This window comes from Lissotriton vulgaris, chromosome 3_1, assembly GCF_964263255.1.
Source record: "Lissotriton vulgaris chromosome 3_1, aLisVul1.2, whole genome shotgun sequence".
Classification (NCBI taxonomy): domain Eukaryota; kingdom Metazoa; phylum Chordata; class Amphibia; order Caudata; family Salamandridae; genus Lissotriton; species Lissotriton vulgaris.
The window spans coordinates 291725068-291743081 of record NC_141689.1 but is presented as its reverse complement, the minus strand read 5'-3'; the positions used below and the strand labels follow the sequence as shown (position 1 = coordinate 291743081).

Sequence of the window (18014 nt, the reverse complement as noted above, 5' to 3'; positions counted from 1 at the left end):
CATTTTAACAGTGTGTTACATAGCGATGCTTTCGAGGCTCGGCTCGTGCTGCAGCTATTGGGATGAAGTTAGCTCTCCGACATCTACAACAATCCTGTGATTGTGTTGTGCTTTTGAAGTGGGGTAGGTAAACATAGCACATTCGATCGTCTTGGATACTTACATAATTATTTATATGTTCTTGATTATGTTCTTGTGAAATTATTATGTGAAGATAGTTTTTGTGGAAGAACTTCCGAACATGTTAATTGTCTAACCAAAACAGGTATACGAATAAAGAAATTAATAAACGCATTGCCAAGCTTCGCCGATTTTTTTCTTATGACATGGTGGTTGCGAGAGGTCAGCCAACAACGATGGGAGGGTGGGGGGAAATTAAAAATGACGGGAGGGTGGGGGTGATTGCAAACAATGACCGAAGTATGGGGGTGATTAAAATCAACAATGGGAGGGTGCGGTCACTGAAGACGCTCTTTCCAATATTTACACTAATACCCATATATTAATAAGAATATTACATTTGCTCCTAATATTGCAAATATTAAATGTGGTACCACTTAAATGACGACTATTGTCATGTAGTTCTTACATGCCATTGGCTAGTACTTGCAAGCACCAACATAACTTAGTGGAGCGCTTCAATGCTGCTTTCCCGTAAGCGCTATACAAATCAAATGGATAGAGGCTTCATGTTACATAACTGGCAGTAGTACTTCAAATAAGGCTGCAAAAGAGCCCGGTTTTATGCACTTAAATTAAACATCAACCCACAGACTAGAAGAGGCCGTTGTAAGTAAACGTTTTAAATCAAATGAGTATTTTTTTAAAACTGAGAAAACGAGGAATGTGGTGCGGAAGCACAATATGAAGTGTTACCATGGGGGAAAAACACATGTACTCAAACCTGGAAGAACGTTTTATGGAAATACATATCTAACACAGGAGGACAGGCACGGGGACGGTAAATGACACACATCTCCTACATAGGCGTTTGTGGTTGTTGCAAAGACCTCTATTAAACACTAATAACATCTTGAAGGGAGGAGAAAGCAGCAACGGAAAGTACTCGTCAACGGGCGAGGCAAATGTTCGAGAAACCTTTGAAATATCTTTTGAGAAATCTACAAAACCAGAGCATTTTTATTTTAGTAGACAACGGAGCATGTCTGCAAGGTACTTTAAAATGTATTTACATTTCGGACAGAGACAAAAATACACAAATATTAAAGAAAGCCACACGTCGGCTAGGGAAATAGACATCTGCTTGTCATACAGGAACGTTGCCACTGCTGTGTGTCAAAAACAACAAGCTCTCGGCATTGTGTGGCGGGGGGGCGGGGGAGCAGGGGAGAGGCGTTCCTTTGAAATCTGAAGGGTGGGAGAGAATGGCCATATGGGGTGTGAGCGATAACAAAAGTAAGAGGGGGAGCATGAAGTGATGCATGGCGGGGGGCAGGGGAGCGAGCGAGTGGGAGGAAACGAGCAAATGGGGTGCGAGTGAGAAGGGAGGCCGAGCGCGTGCTGGCGAAGCTTCGCGCTTGAATGCCTCACATGCATTGGGCAGAATCCGCACTCCAAAACCTCTAGGTAGGATTTGCTGGTGGCCCTCTATATGTCTTGCCAGCAATGCGCAAGCACATTGGCAGGTCGAGACCTAAAAAAGCAGTAGCTAGATCATAGATGTGACGGAGTTTTTGTGTAGGAGTACAAAAAGACACACCGGAGTAGCAGCTGCTACTTCTAACTACCCCCAATTGAGCTGCATAATTTCAAAGCTACTGTTGAAGTTTTACAGTTGAAGTTTTATTTTATATGTTTACTAGCATGGCTAGTAAACATTCACTCGAAAGTATACTGAAATGTCTTGACAAAAGGTAAGACCTTGTTGGAAGTGAAATCAGCATACCAAATAATGTTGATAAATTGCCTCAAAGCACTCTGGACAACACAGAAAATGAAGTACAAGAGAAGCAAATTAAGAAAATTAACAGTACAACGTGACGATTCTAGGGATGCTCTACTATTTAAAAGAATTATCATTCACGTCCTAGAACGTCTCACGTAGAAATAGAATTTTAATTTCGATAAAGTTTTGAAGGAGAAGGGGGATATAATACAAACTCTTTTTTGATTATATACTGTGGGTTTTTACTGAATCAAAAATATGGAATTGGTTTGCCTACTCAACGAATATACATGTTTGCCCATCTATTTGCGATTTTGGAGTTCTAAAATTCCTTGATAAAGATATGCATCAGAAGTTCAAATGCCATTTCTGACACGGTTCCATGAGGGCCAGAATTGTGCTATATAGTCAGATAAATTCACACAGAAACAATCCAAATTAAAATCATTTACACAGTCAATGATTATTGTGAAAATATGGCTCCACTCTGGTACATGTTGGATGTCCAACCCCCCCCCCCCACTACCCACGCCCCTCCCGCGGAGATACAATATCTTCTGAAAGTCTCTCCTTTTACTCTTCTTTTAAAGATACAATTCAACAATTAAAAAAAATTGTAAATGAAATGCCCAATAAATAAACAGATCTAGTTATTTTCATTAAACTATGTATTTAACCACAAGTCTCTCTCTTTCATGCACTTTAGAACATACAGATTTAAACTTATTTCTAAAGGAATACCTCATTTTTCACTTTGAACCACTGATATTGTACATATGGGTGTCCAACTGCTTGGCAGCATAGCTTAACCATCTGACCAGGTAAGACTGCCATGGATTCCGGTTGCACAACAATTCTTATTCCTAAAGAAGAAAAAGACATGGGGAGCAATTAAACTACCTGTTATTATGTTTTGTTTAGATATCAAAGTGCATAAATCATCTGTGAATTCAAAGTTATTTTTCTAATCATACACATGACAAGTGAGTAGAGATGTGCTGGGTCCTGGTGGTTTTCAGGATTTCCACTGCAGTGTGTAGTGCAGTTTTGAACTGGCATTTCAACCTGGCAAAATAAATCTTCTCGCAAGGCTTAAACCTTCCTTTTTAATACTTATGTCACCTGTAAGGTAGTCCCTAAACTCTAAGTCTAGGGTACGGTGCCTTGTACTTAAAATGTAGGACATGTGGGTTTAAGGTTTACATGTCCTGGTACTGAAAAACTCCTAAAGTTGTTTTTCACTACTGTAAGGCCTATCTCTCCCAGTAATTAACACAGAGTTACCTTATTATATTTAATAAGTGCTATCTTTGAACGGAGACCGAGTAGAGATGTAATGTTTAGACTCAAATTAATTGTCCTTTAAAATCCTCTTTAATGGTAGAGTTGGATTTTCTGTCAGAATTCTGAAAATTACACTTTTAGAAAGTTGCCAACAGGGAAGTAGTTTAGAGTAGAGTTTAGAGTAGTAGCGGACACGCAGCAACGCGTGCCAAAGGCAAGCCTGTCTGCGCCCTTCCGCAGCCAGTCAGGGCCTGGGGCCAGAGCACCAGGCGGGACTGGTTCAGCCCGTATCTATAACGCCAAACAGCTACACGCACTATGCCCCTGCATCATGGATTTGGGGGAAGCTTAGCATAACTTAGAGAATCAGCGTTATAAATGCAGTCATTGCCCTTTTACTACAGAGATTAACTTGGATCTGAGAGGGACCTGCCAAAAGTTAGGTTTTGCCTTGATTAACTGTAGATCACCAAGGAAACAAACAGGAAATTCATGAGTATCTGTTAGACACCCAGCCAGATGTGTTATTTCTAACTGAGACGTGGCTAAATGAGGATTCTGCACCAGAAATCCTAGAAGCCCTTCCGCATAATTATGGAATTAGCAGAGTGGATAAGATGGCTAACAGGAAAGGAAGGATTGCCATTATTCATAAGCTAACTATTCAGTGCACTTTAGAGTCCTCCTACATTGAGGATAGCGAAGCAGGCTTTTTTTCTATAATGGTATCTGTCAATTTCATTATAAAAGGGTTTCTAATTTATAGGCCCCCTGGGCCCTCCACCTGGTTTGCATCCAGCCTTATTGAGCAGATAATGCAACCCGCCCTGCGTTATGAGAAAATGTTGTTGTTGGGGAACCTGAATCTTCATTTTGAGGATATGACAAACACCAGAGTGCCAGAGATCTGTCAGGAACTGGGTGCCCTCCAGATGACTGTACAATAGGGACTCCCTACTCACCAACTAGGCCATCTGTTGGACCTAATTTTTGCAAATTGGGGGGTCTTAGAAACTGAACCCCGACCACAGTCCCCTGGACTGATCACTATGTGGTCCCCTTCAGCACCTTGTTGCACAGACATATATACCCAAACTGTCCGGCTCTGGGGAAGCGCACAGAAGGTGGGCTAGGTTTTCGCCAGCAAACTTCAAATCTGGCCCTCCAACAGGGTGGGCCACCATGCTCCATGGTCATTGAGGGCGCCTGGGAGATATTTAAAAAATCCACCTGTAAGCATCTTGAAAGAGCTTGGAGAACGGAGTTCGCAGCTCATAGGAGAACTGAATACAAACTTCGCCTCAAACACTATCACTCCCTTATTAGGAAAGCTAGGGCCACTTACTATAGTGACAAGATCGAGACAGCTGAGAACTCCTCGAAGGAACTCTTCACTATTTTCAAAGAGCTCTCGTCACTAGCAAGGAGCACAGTTTTGTGGAGTCCTGCAATCAGGTGGCAGACTTCTTTGCGGAGAAGGTAGAAAATATCTACTCCACCTTCTCAGAGGTAGCATGTAATGGGTGAACGAGTAGTGATGGAACATCGGACTTAGCAGAGGCGGAATATCTTGTGTGAATTTGTTGCCCCATCATTTGACAATCTCACTGATCCAGCCTTAAGCATCAAGTCGGGCTCACCTAGAGACACCACCACTCCTACGGTGTTAAGAGGGAGCCTAGAGGTATTAGAGCCTTACATCAGACACCTCCTTGAACTCTTTTGCACCAGGGACAGTTCCAAAAAGGTGGAAGGAGGTGATCATCCTCCCCTAAAAAAGAAGCTGAATGTTAGTATGAATCAGTTGGAGAATTTGCGTCCAATCTCTTCTGACGTATTTTGCTAAAATAGCAGAAAAGGTGATCAATACTCAACTGACAGCTCATATTAATAAACCTAGCTTACTCAATCATACACAATCAGGCTTTCGTGCTACCTATTCTACTGAATCAGCACTGCTCCTATCTACAGAAAACATCGGCAAACACGTAGATGAGGGGCAGACGGTAGCCTTAGTTCTTTTGGACCTCGGTGCTGCTTTCAACACTGTAGCCCACCTCACCCTGCTGCAGTGCATCAGGAAAGGAGGTTTGGCAGTACGAGCCCTGGAATGGCGGAGGTCCTTCTTACACAATTGTAGTTTTCAGGTACCTTAGCGACCTCGCTGTTCCAGGAGTATTAAGCTGGCCCAAGGGGTCCCGCAGGGCTCTATACTCAGACCCACCCTCTTTAATCTCTACATCACCCCTTTGGCAGAGATTATTGAAACATTTGGCATCAGTGGTGTGTCATAAGCGGATGACACACAACTGTTGGTGTCCTTAACACAAGCTCACGATGTGACAGCCATCAATTTCTCGACGCCTACAAGAACTGGTGTCGTGGATTGCAAATAACTGTTTGAAACTTCGGCAACAAAACAGAAGTGTTAGTGATAGGCAAAGCCCCATCGATTTGGTCCTCATCTTGATGGCCTCAGACACTGGGACCAACCCCACGCCCCTGCGAACAGGTTAAGAACCTAGGGATGTGGGTTAAGAACCTAGGGATGTGGCTAGATACTAAACTACCATTCGAGGGCCACACCAGGCTGGTGGCGGGGAAATGTTTAGGGGTAATGAGAGGACTTCGGAAGACCCTTGATGTACTTCCTGTTACAGCTAGGAAAAGTATGGTCCATGCTTTGGTGACGTCACGCTTGGACTACAGGAACGCTCTCTATCGGAGGGCAAGTAGCAAATGTATGCGAAGACTCCAATGCATTCAGAATGCAGCAGCTCGTCTCATTTTAATGCTACCCAGGAGAGCTTTTTCTATCCAGGCCCTAGCCTCCCTATACTGGCTTCCGGTGAGGGAACAAATTCTCTTTAAAGCCCTGTGTGTCGGCCACCGCATCCTACAGAGGAAAGGGCCCACCTATCTGCATGACCTACTCACCCCATACATTATGACCCGCAAGCGGAGGTCAAGTGGAATGGGGCAGGTCAGTGTTCCAGCCAGCAGAAGAGTAAGAATGGGTGGCCGTTCCTTCTGCTTTCTGGCAACCAAACATCGGCATCAACTTCCCCTTGGTCTCCGACTGGAGTCCTCTGAGACAATCTTTCGAAAAAAAACTCAAGACCTGGCTTTTTCCGTCTTTGAGCCTTCAGGTCTAACTCTTCTTCTGTTATCTCTTTTCCGCTCCACTCAGGGTCCTCTCTTTTGCCGCAGAGGGGGAACACACTAGCTAGTGTAACCATGTGCTTTACAAATTTGTTTATTATTATTAATAATAACTATATATTACATTATTTGGGGGTGTCCAAGGGTGACATCTTAACTCAATTAGTTACAGTCCAAGAGATAAGACTAACCAATTGAGTTAAGATGTTACCCTAGAACATCCTCAAGTAATTTAAGTACTATAATTGTACTCTAAATTACACCCTTGTTGACAGCTTTCCTGATCATAGATACCCAAGCCAACAAAGGGATATTGGGTTGCCCATATGTATAGTACTCTTTTAGAAAGTTGGCATTTTTGTGTCCTGAACACTTGTGGTTTCTGCTAGTGTCCTGGTTCGCATGAATGCGAATGGCTCTGTTGGGTTTTGTGTATTTCTCCCAGACAGTGACACAAAGGGGAGTAGACGCCATAATCGCCCTGGAAGAACATTTTGGCAGGAAACTGAGCATAGTAGTAGACAGGGAAACATTTATTTCTCGTACTCAATTTCCTGGGGAAAGTTATGGAGCAGTATGTTTCAATTCTCAGGACCTTGGCTGTAACATGCAAATTTAAGGATGTACATGTGGAAATCACAAAGGACCAATTAATTAATAGAACAAGCAATGTAAACATTCAGGAGAAATTGTTGGAATTAAAAATACTTCCCTAGACAGAACCATAAATACAGCATGGAGAATGGAAAATACTAGAAATGTAAAAGAACTCAATGAAGGCCATCAAAGAGACAAAAATAATACTAATGATGTACATGTCGTGCATAACATTCCAAAGAGATCCAAAGTCGTTTCCAAAACCCAACCGGTGAAGCAGAAATGTGTGTGCTATAGAAGTGGAAGTACAAAACATACAGCAGAGTTAGATACATGTCTTACCACTAAAGCAAGGTGCTTCAAATGTAAGAATTTAGGTCGTTTTTTCAGAGTATGTAAGTTTGATGGGCGAAACAGAAGCAGACAAGACATCAATGTGGTGAAAGATGTTCCTGAATAGTATCAAGTGGATGTGGTTTTCACTGGTGATGATAACATTGAGATTTTGGTTGTGATTGGAATATTAAGTGTGAAGCGAAAGAAGAGTATCATCCTTTGAAGTGTACCATAAAAGTCAACAAGAAGAAATATGGGCTGATTCGTGTTCGCTGTACCCCATAATAGCCAAAATCATGTGAGGAAGATTGGGAAGTTGCTAATTGTTTCCCACTGACATAGAGCCCTAGGGTTATACGGAGTGAATCGACCTCTGGTAGGATATATGTGAGGGATGATAGAATATAAAAACAGGTCAGTAGTAGGAGAGGTGCATGAGGTGGAGAAAGTAAAAGCATTATTGGGGTGGAAGAAACAAAAGGCCTTGGGCATATTATTGAATTCTGATCATCCTGATCAATCCTGCTCCTAGAAGAAGCTGAAAGAGCTAAGTGGAGTAACAAATACTTACTTTCTGAATTATTAGGGTGCTTGGAAAAGTTTCAACTCCACATTATACTTAAAATAAGATGGTACCCTCAAGTACATAAAGTGAGAATGTTCCTTTGGCTTTACGTGATCAATTGAAGGAGGAACTTAATCGACTGTGCAATGATGGTGTGGTTGAGCCTATAAAATCATCAGGAATAGCTTAGTCTGATTGTTTTGGCTTGTAAACCCATCAAGAAGATACAAATGTGTGTGGATTTGATTGACCTTAATGAATGCATCTGGGTTGACAACTATCCTTTCACACATTATTGAAATGCTCATGAGGATAAGAGATGACAAGTATTTTTCATCCGTTGGGGTTCTACCATGAAACAAGATTGCATTCTGAAAAATGGTTTTGCAAAAATTGGGAAGTGCGAGATTGACAGTTGGCACTGAAAAATGCTACTCTGGAGTATCTGAGGTGGAGTATCTAGGACACACATTGTCAAGGGTAGGAATAAAACCAAAAATAAGTGGAGGCCATTGAAAATACACCTCCACCAGGCGACAAATACTATTCTACATTGGTGGGAAAACTTTGCAGACAAGGTGCACGAGTTGCGATTACTGTTGAAAAAGAGAGTGCAGTATGAATGGTCAAATGAATGTCAGTAAGCATTTTAAACCTATCAAACAATACATTATCAAAGCTATTGTCTTGAAATCAAGTTACACCCAGGACAAAAAAATAATAAATTGTGGTAGATTCTAGTGTGCATAGTCTTGGAGCTGTATTAATGCAGGAACAAAATTAACGAAGAGAGAGTAGTTGCATTTGCATTGTGGGCACTTAAGGGAGCTAAAAGTGTGTATTCCGTGATCGAGAAGCAGGCATAGGTGTGTTGGTGGGTGGTGCAATATCTTATGTATAGGGAAATACATTTTAATTGCGTATGGATCATAAACCAATCATCAATTTTCAAAAGAGAAGGGAGTCCAGAGTGGGTTGTGTCTGGTAACAGACTGCAGTTCTTTGTGGAGGAATTCTAGCAATTCTTAGAAAAGGAAGGGATAAAGAATTACAAAACTGCTGTCCATTACCCCTAAGAAAATGCTCACATAGAGTGCTTCAATCGGATCGTGAAGAAGTGTGTGCCACTGGCAGTGGAAAATGATTTGATTGTAAAAGAGCAGGTCAATAACATGTTGTGTAGTTACAGAAACATACCACAACCTGTCATGGGCAAAACAGCATTTAATCTACATAAGGACAGAATGGCATGTACTAAGATGACTCCTGTGTGGATGAACAGGATAAGTCACTCAGAGGTTGACAGGACAAAACTAGAAAAAAAGTGTTTAGTTATCAAAAGGAGTTATGAGCAAAAAGGCACAATGATAACATTAAAAACGCATTTGCAATGCAATAGGTCTCGTATTAGGAAAGTTTGAGCTATTGATATTGTAAATGACAAAGTTTTTATTTATGTGTTGGTTTTGAAAATAGCTAAATTAATAGCTTTATAATTTTTAATGCCAATAGTTATAGCTTTCGCAAATGTGACACCTATAGCATTTGTAATGCAATATGTGTTGTATTGACATGACTTAGATGTATTGATATTACAAATAACAATGGCTTTTAATTTTTTTAAATAATTAATACTTAAATAAAAGTTATTGCAATTTATAATGGCAATAGCTTAAACTTTTGTAAATGACTTTTGTGAAGATTATGTTCAGTGTATTTTATTGTGACAAAAATCCAAGAACAGAAGTGAAATATTAAAATCTTTGAGGCATTTGTAATAAAGCTTGAAACATTGAGAGAACATATTCGGACCAGTTGTTGTTGAATGGTTGCACAGATTGATGCTGTGGTGGCGCGGAGTGATGTTGTGGTGGCGACGAGTGATGCTGTGGCGTTCAGTGATGCTGTGGTAGCGCATAGTGATGTTGTGGTGCCCCCGAGTGATGCTGTGGACACTGATGTTCAAGAAAGACAAAGACATCACCAAAATGGAAGATATATGAATATCGGGTTGCAAATCTTTGCAGACAAGATTGGACCCTATTCTAATTCTATCATGCGCATGTATACAAATCACAATCAAAAACAGACAATTCTCAGGTGCCTTTCAAGACACCCTATTGGACTTTTCTAAAAAAAAAAAAAAAACTAACTTGTGTCCTTTGAGGCCTAAACCACTGCCTAGATAAACCAAAATACCACAACAGAATACAATCACATCTGGACTAACCACCCTCAATCTCTTCTATATCATCTATGACTGATTCACCTAACTAGACAAACAGAAGGGGTGCTGTCCTCTGCAATCCAAAGCTATTGAACATCACAGAAATTGCTCCTATCCGAAGAAGTAACCATTTCCTAATCTTGATTTTCCATTGTATTCTTACACAATCTGTAACCAATCTCTGTAACAAGTGACAACATACTCACATGGTCATGTGTCTTCCTAAAGGTCAGCTCCATTAGAAATAATTTCAAAGGTTTATTACTTTCATGTTGTCCCGACTGGTTTATAAATGGGTTATTAAAATAAATGTGACTTTACGTAAAGCATATGGATGGACCAGATAAACTCAAAAAAGTTATGTTACTCGATAAACACTGCCTTCAACGAAGAACGCCGTCGATAACATCAAGACAAGCAAAAAAAGAAAACACAAAAAGCTATGTATAAATAATTATATAAATAAAGATAAATGCACAAATGTGTATCCTTCCACGATGATAGTACAAACACAACAGCCTACTGGAAACGAAACCTACAACTAAGAAGCTACAGGATGCACAAATCATACATCAAAGCAAAGAAGACTTACTACTCAAAATTACAAGAGCCACATCCCTCAAAGGAGCTACACAAGATTCTATCATGAATTAATAAAAAGTCAAAAAGAAATAACTCGTCAGTATCAGAGTTTCTGCAACCAAACAGCCAATCATTTGATGTCTAAAGCTAAAGCACTAGAATGATACTTATTAAGCAAAAGAAAAGGCATAGTTTCAACAACTCTCACAAAGGGAGCTCAATTGAAACACACCCATTTAGACCTTCAAGGATTCTGTTCCCCACAGAGTCCTATGAGCTGGCGAGATCGAGTGGTCTAGCCAGGAAACACTTATACGCTTGCCCATCCCAAGACTATTCTATCAACATCAGCAGCAATCCCAACATTGAACAACATAAATGAGTTCCCAAAAACAACCGATAGAAACGTCATCCTTCTCCCAGGTCCCAAAACATCTGGAGAAAAACTCCTTCCCATGCAACAACTAAAAAAAAGTTACTGGATGAGAAAAGGCACTGAATCTACCACAATCTCCACTTGGGACAAACTAGAAACTACAGTGGCTAAAGAGAGAATGGCAGCATTCTTTCTCTTGGACCCATCAGCAACATTTTACACCGTTCGTCACAAAATCTTGCTCACTAGAATAAATGATTATGGCTAAAAAAGGGAATACCCTGGGCTGCATTGACACCTGCTTTAAGCGCAGGTCGGGTATCAAATCTAGCCCACCATTCTACCTCAAAGCCACCATCCAACGTATGATGGAGTTTCCTAAAACTCACAGCTCAAAAACAGAAGACCTTAAATGTGAGGATTGAAAAAATCTGTAATCCACTAACAAAGTGGCCTAACTAAGAAGAAATACCATCAAAAACATCCTCAAAGGTAATTTAGAAATCATCAATGATTCTGCCATCCACACACAAAAACAAGGCTAGAGAAACACGAAAGGCAACGGAACAGAAGGCTGGGGAAATACAAGCATTATACTGCCATGCTGAACCGGAAATGTGGCACGCGCCCCTGGACAGCTGATAGTGAAAACATTTATGACTGCGGGAGCTTGGGAGAGGAGGGAGTGAGAACGGAGAAAAGAGGGGGGGCAGGGTGGAGGAAACAATGAAACCATTAAAAGCACGGCGCTAGTGAAAGGGCGCCGCGCTGATTATGTATGCATGTGTGTATGTGATGCCGGACCTAAACAGAAGTAGTTCCCAAAATAAAATATATACTATCACAGCGTAGGGAAACTGTAGTTGGTCAGTGCTGCTTCCTGCAAAAACGGAAGTGACCTGTCGGATCAACAGCCAACAGTAAGTGACATAACAAGAGCAATTCCAGAGTTAACCAATGGCAAGTGGCAGGAGACATTTCCTGGCAATGGGCGGAGTTTCACCTAACATATTGATCACATGATGCCTCGGAGACCCCACGCATGCGCTGCCCTTTGCGAGACCTAAAAATGGCTGTATCTTCTAAAGGGGTGATTGGGGGAGAGTGCATGTGGGTTCTAAAAATGGTCTAAGTGGTGAAATCCTAAAGAAATAAAGTTGGTGAAGGGCAACTCTGTATGTTTGGATGATGGCAGGAAATGGAATATGAAAAAAGTAACTATTTGTGATGCTTTGGAACATCGTATTTGGTTGGAAAAAATCTGAAGTCTAGTGTTGATGCTTGCAAGGTAAAGGACGGTGACAATCAATTTGCTGAAGACAAAAATGATGATAGTACTTGTATGAGGAGAAAACCTTATTAGCATAAAGACTATGTAAGTACATGATTGTATCTATCATCTCAAGTGTAACTTTGAATATTTATGTAACATATAACCTACACAGATTTTATCATGACTGCTTGGCATTCTATCGAATCAAGTTTTTTTGTTTCGAGAATTTTTATTTTATTTTAATTCTGTTTCAGAAAGGGAGCTATGTTATGTTTTGATTAATGTACTGAGTGTGCGCCAAGTAGAGGATGGGAATCCCAGAACCTCACTTCATGGGATACATGCCAGGGGTTGGTTGTCCTTCCTGAAGTGCTTAAATAAACATTGTTTACATCTCAATTGGACATAGTGTCTTTCCAAAACTGAGGAATTTTCTGGAGGTCCTTATCAATTTCACCATGGTAGCTGCTTGGGCCTCTGAGCGTTCAGACTCCGCATTAGTCTTAACAAGCATTTGTAGTGAAATTGTTCTCGCCTTTGGGACCTTATGTATTTAGCTATGCAGGACATTATCCTGGGTGCTGAAACATCTACTGTTCTTTAACCCCTTCCATGCTGGTGACGAACCCCAGCCGTCACGCTCTGCGGCGCTCGTGTGCTGATTACGGCTGGGGTTCGTCACGGGCCCGCCCTGTTCTTTTGTTTACCGCACAGCGGCGGAAACGGCCCAGCATGGAAGGGGTTAATATGGAGGGAAAGTAAGCAACAAGCTGCGTGACCGGTCAGGTATGGGAGCACATGGAGAGAAATATTTCCTTTCAGCGGGAAATGGTTTAGTCCAAAGCTATGTTTTTAATACAGAATTGGGGCCTTTAATGATCATATCCCTGAAAATACAAGATTGGAAAAAAATATTATCGTCTACGGGTGCTTGTGGAAGACAATTTCTACGAACTGGAATCTAGAGAATGCTAAAGTAATTCTGGTATTTTACCGACCTCTACTGGTCGTTTTCTATCAAGACAGTTAAACAGAGGCAGTTGAACAGAAAAAAAACAGACCAGTCCAGAGCCCACAAAGTACATACACATATAAATATATACTAAAGTATATAAAACAGGTCTCTTCAGCAAGCCACACCAGATCTTTGGAAATCAATAAGTAATCTATGCAGGTAAGACTGATGAGGATAGAATTACAGCACACGTTCAGCTCCGCGTCACAGGTATAGCGTGGGGCGTCCCCACAGCAGTTGGATGGTCAATACACTTTGCTGTATTAGGCCTCACAGCAATGGGATACTGGCAAGCATGCCTCTCTGCAACAAGTAAAGTAGGTTGGCCCCGTTACCTCTGAGGCGCAGTACGGCGGAACAATATGCAGTGGGGAGGGGGGGATCTACGGAAATCAGGGCTGTGTTCCTTATGGCAAGCACAGCAGGCTCCGCACGATCTCCAAAGGCCGCCAGCACCCAGTGTGAACCTCTCACAGCGTCTAGTACAGGATCTTCAGAGCCGGGGATTGGAGTCCGCTCGGCAGGTGTTCAGCACTCAGGCCTCCGCCAGGTGTATCGTGAGCCACTCACACTCGCCGCACTCTGAGCTTTTCCACTCACAGAGGGTTTCTGTCCCATGTCCCCAGGTCAGAAGAGCTCTAAAAGGCCCGGCAGGGCAACAGCCTCTCACTTTCTTCCGAGCGCACCAGCCGCCGGGGGCCTGCCAACCATGTGGGCTCCACGGTCCTAGAGTGCCTCGCACAGACGGGCAGAGTTCTAGGCGTGAGATGGCGTTCACCTTGCTCTGCCATTCTGCCAGCCCTGGTGTCCACAGGGAGATTCGTCCGCCCTGACAAAAGGCTCCAGAGGTAGCTGGTGGGTACAGGGGCAGTTTCCAGGGTCCGAGAACAGTATTAGAGGCAGTGACAGGATTACTGTAGGATCATGCTGCCAGGCAGCCAGAGCCTCACTTGCGTGCGGCCATCTTGGTCGTGCACCAGTTAGCGCCCCCCACAGACACAAATACATTCTATTGGAGTTTGCAACTTGAGAGCGTGCTTTATTGGACCTTTGTTTTTCGTTTCGTTTAATTGTCCAGCATGTCCCACAGGCATAGCGCACCACATCCCAAGGGCACTGGAACACCGAAGGGATATTTGACTGTGGAGAGAGATAGATATATATATTATTTTTTTAATTGTCTTTGATGCCAAAACAGTATGGGGATTCAACCTGTTATTTCCACATAACTGTAAATATAAAAATGAATTTTAACATGAATATACACGAGTATAAAATTGAGCACGCATATTTATATCATGTTTTAATTACCTTTGATGAAATGCCTGAGAGTCTCTCCTATTTTCATGAAAAAAGATTTTCCAATCATGAAGCAGCACTGTGCACTTTAAATAATCACTGTGAATGTTGTTGCGCTGTCATGTGATCAAGGCTGTGTGCCGAAACGTTATGGCGACAGCTGAATAACGATTAACAGCATCCAAGAAAGTTTGGTCCGTGTCCACAGGCGTGCTCGTGGGAGAACGAGTGCGCGAGGAGACAGAGGCTGATATAGATATATATATATCCTACTGGCGGTCGCCGGTAGGTAGTTATAGTTGGGATCTACTTTCCATAGGAAATCCGCAACATTCTATTGGGAATAACTTTGGCGCCGGTGGACGAATCTTCGCGAATTTCTCAAAGAAGATGGCCCGCTCCGCTCCTTCCCTGAAAATGTTGGGGGGATTCGTCAAGCGGGGGCCGAGATAGGGGGGTCCCAAAACGAGTTTTCCCCATGTTAATTTCCATAGGGCGGTTGGACTCACTTTTAGCCCGAATGGCTGAATGGATTTCCACCAAACTTGGCAAAATTGTAGGGACTGGTAGCCCGATGTGCCTTTGCTATGTCTCAAGATATGTGCTCCAGTGGATTATGAGTAATTTAGGTTCAAAAAATATATATATCTATAAGCGCGCCCCGGTACGCGAGTTCGCGCGCGGAAAGCTGATTGGCTCTCGGGGGTCTGTAAACATTCCAAACAGTCCGGAGCGGCCGTCATCTTGTGTCTCCGTATGATCGAGACACAAGAGGTGCCAAAAACAAAGGGGGAAAAGACCATAAGGGGGCAGAGCAGACCCCCCCCCCGACCCCCTAGGTTTGATGTGGGGGCCATAAAAGGGCCCGAGGGGCCAAAAAAAAATTAAATAAATTTTCTTTTCGATTTGCGCGCGGGGGGGGGTGCGCCTGGTACGCGCACCGGGGAGCGTACCGGGGGGCGTACCATGGGGAAAACCCAGACACCACACACACACTCATTTTTTTTTCTTTTTTTGAGGGGGTGCGCGCCCCGGTACACGTACCGGTACACATACCGGTACGCGTACCCTGGAGAAAAAAAAGAAAGACAGTTTTTTAAACATGTAGCATTTTTATATAAATTGGAGGTAGTTCTGAAAAGAACTTTTTTTTATTCTTTGTTGTTTTATATTTTTTTATTGTTTTTTTGAACATTTTTTATTTTTTTGGCTTTTCTGAACAATTTTATATATTTTTTGTAGTTTTTCTGGGGTCAAACAGTGATGTCATGAGTGATGTCACTGACCATGTCATTAGTGATGTAATATGTGACGTCATCAGCAGTGCATTGCAGGCGCGCAAGTTACAGTGAGTCCAACTAACTATAACGTGGGAATTTCAATGGTTTTATGTCAGTAAAATTTCCAGCTAACTATAACTGGTGTCAAACCTATGGTTTTTTCAGTGAATATATACACACTAGCTTACCCGTCGCGCTTTGCTACGATCTCAGAAGAAAGGAACTTTAAGGAAACTTGTTATGATAACATTCAATTTACATTGTGTCATTTTTATTGCAACGTATTCATTTTAATATGGAAAACATTTTAAAGTGTTCTTTTAATTCTGTTTATTTATTCAAGTGCTTGTGGATACACAGTATTTTTTGTTTTTCAGTCTGGTGAGTACACGAATAAATCAGAAGGTTTTCCGCCGCGTGAGCTGGCCACATACAACTGTCCATGTGAGAAGCACGGATTCTCCAAATCTAGTCCACACACTTGCAGCGATTGTCCTTGTGCTTTGTTGATGGTCATTGCAAAAGCGAGTCGCACCGTAAACTGCGAACGTTCAGTATTGGAAAGATTATGAGGGCCCTGGGGGCCGATATTTAACAAATTTTTCGCTTTTTTTTTTTTGCCAAAAACCTTTGCGGGAGTGTACTCAACAACTTCCCAAAGTTTTATGGCGATCGGATGAATGGTGTAGTAATGCATAAAGGACAAACAGACATACTTTTGTTTTTATATATATAGATAGAAGATATAGATTTAAATAGATATATTTTCTCTTGTAATGGATTTTTCAACAAAAAAATCCCCTTCTTATTTAAAAAAAAAATCTGTATCTCTTTTGTGGCATACACACTTTCATTTTGGGGATTATCTCACACAATCACTTTGTATTTGTAAGGAGGTAGAAGCCTAAGGCACTTTTATTTTGGATACATTTCTGAACTCCTAAAGCTTCAACACATTTATACAAATGCACACAAACAGAGTGATTCCATTTTCCAGTACCTTTCACTTTCTACTTCATCTTTACTTTAATTATTAAATAAATTAAATAAAAAAATATGAAACATGTTTGAATGCAAATTATTTTTAATGTAGTTTGCATTTTAAATGTACCTAATCTTTGTCCTACTTACCTTCTAAGGTCAATGTCTATTTTTTGAAAAACATTTTATTAGTTGTGTATCAACAAAGTACAAAATACTGTACCGCCTACAGTCTTAGCCCACCAAGCTAAATATTCCTCCCCAGCACATCGTTCACAAACAATCAAATAAAACATTCAGGCTCAATACAGTAAAGGCCAGGCGGTCCATGTATAACCATATGATACCTCTCAATACTGCAAATCTCAAACAATTTACTAATACTACCCCTAAACCCCAACCAAGGCCCATCCCCCTCCCTCTCCACCGGTGTGTATTACATTAAGCACAAGATTTAAAGCGCATTTTGTGATTCAACTGTAATACAAGGTTTCCCACAATGTACATAGAAGGGTGCTTCCCTGAACATAAAGTCCTCCACCTACCCCTCTTCTGATTGGTGGTCAGACAAAGATTGTACCAGCGTCTTCCATGCTTTTGCGGAATCCAGTGCTTTCTCATTATTCAAACGTCGTTCCTGCTGAAATCGAATAACACTCTCGATACTAGCCCATTTATGCAGCTCAGCCTTCCATCTCCTGCTATGGGGACCCTCCTTTGATTTCCAGTGCATTGTTATTTCCCTTTTTGCTAGCAGTAACCCCATATCCACGAATGTACTTGTCACCTTTGTGTTGGAAGTATGAAGGAACTAATGCAGTATACATGTTGCCATGTCAAAATTTAAGTGTCGCTCAGTGATTGCATTCAATATAATAAAAAACTCCCACTTAATCCCAATAATCCCCCAGTTTAGGACACTTCCACAGCATGTGTTCCAGCTCCACCCCTTCACTTGTGCACCGAGGGCATGCCTCCAAGGTCAATGTCTAAGTGTAGCAAAACCTACCTGTGACTCCCTATGTTCTGCCTGCATGCAATATAAATGTAGCACACCTGTGGTGAATCAGCCCTATTTATCTGGTCGTATTTATTGGACATTTTTGTGATTTTTTTTATAGGGAGAAAATA

General features: G+C 41.7%; 1 protein-coding gene across 2 annotated transcripts in view; it reads right to left on the bottom strand.

Moving 5' to 3' along the window:
* MALT1 (MALT1 paracaspase) overlaps positions 1 to 18014 on the bottom strand; it is a 619135-nt gene that overhangs the window by 450789 nt on the left and 150332 nt on the right. For both annotated transcript variants that reach the window (XM_086960480.1, XM_086960479.1), the window contains exon 3: positions 2648 to 2769. In XM_086960480.1, coding sequence (XP_086816606.1) covers positions 2648 to 2769 — 122 coding nt within the window. The remainder of the gene's footprint in view (positions 1 to 2647; positions 2770 to 18014) is intronic.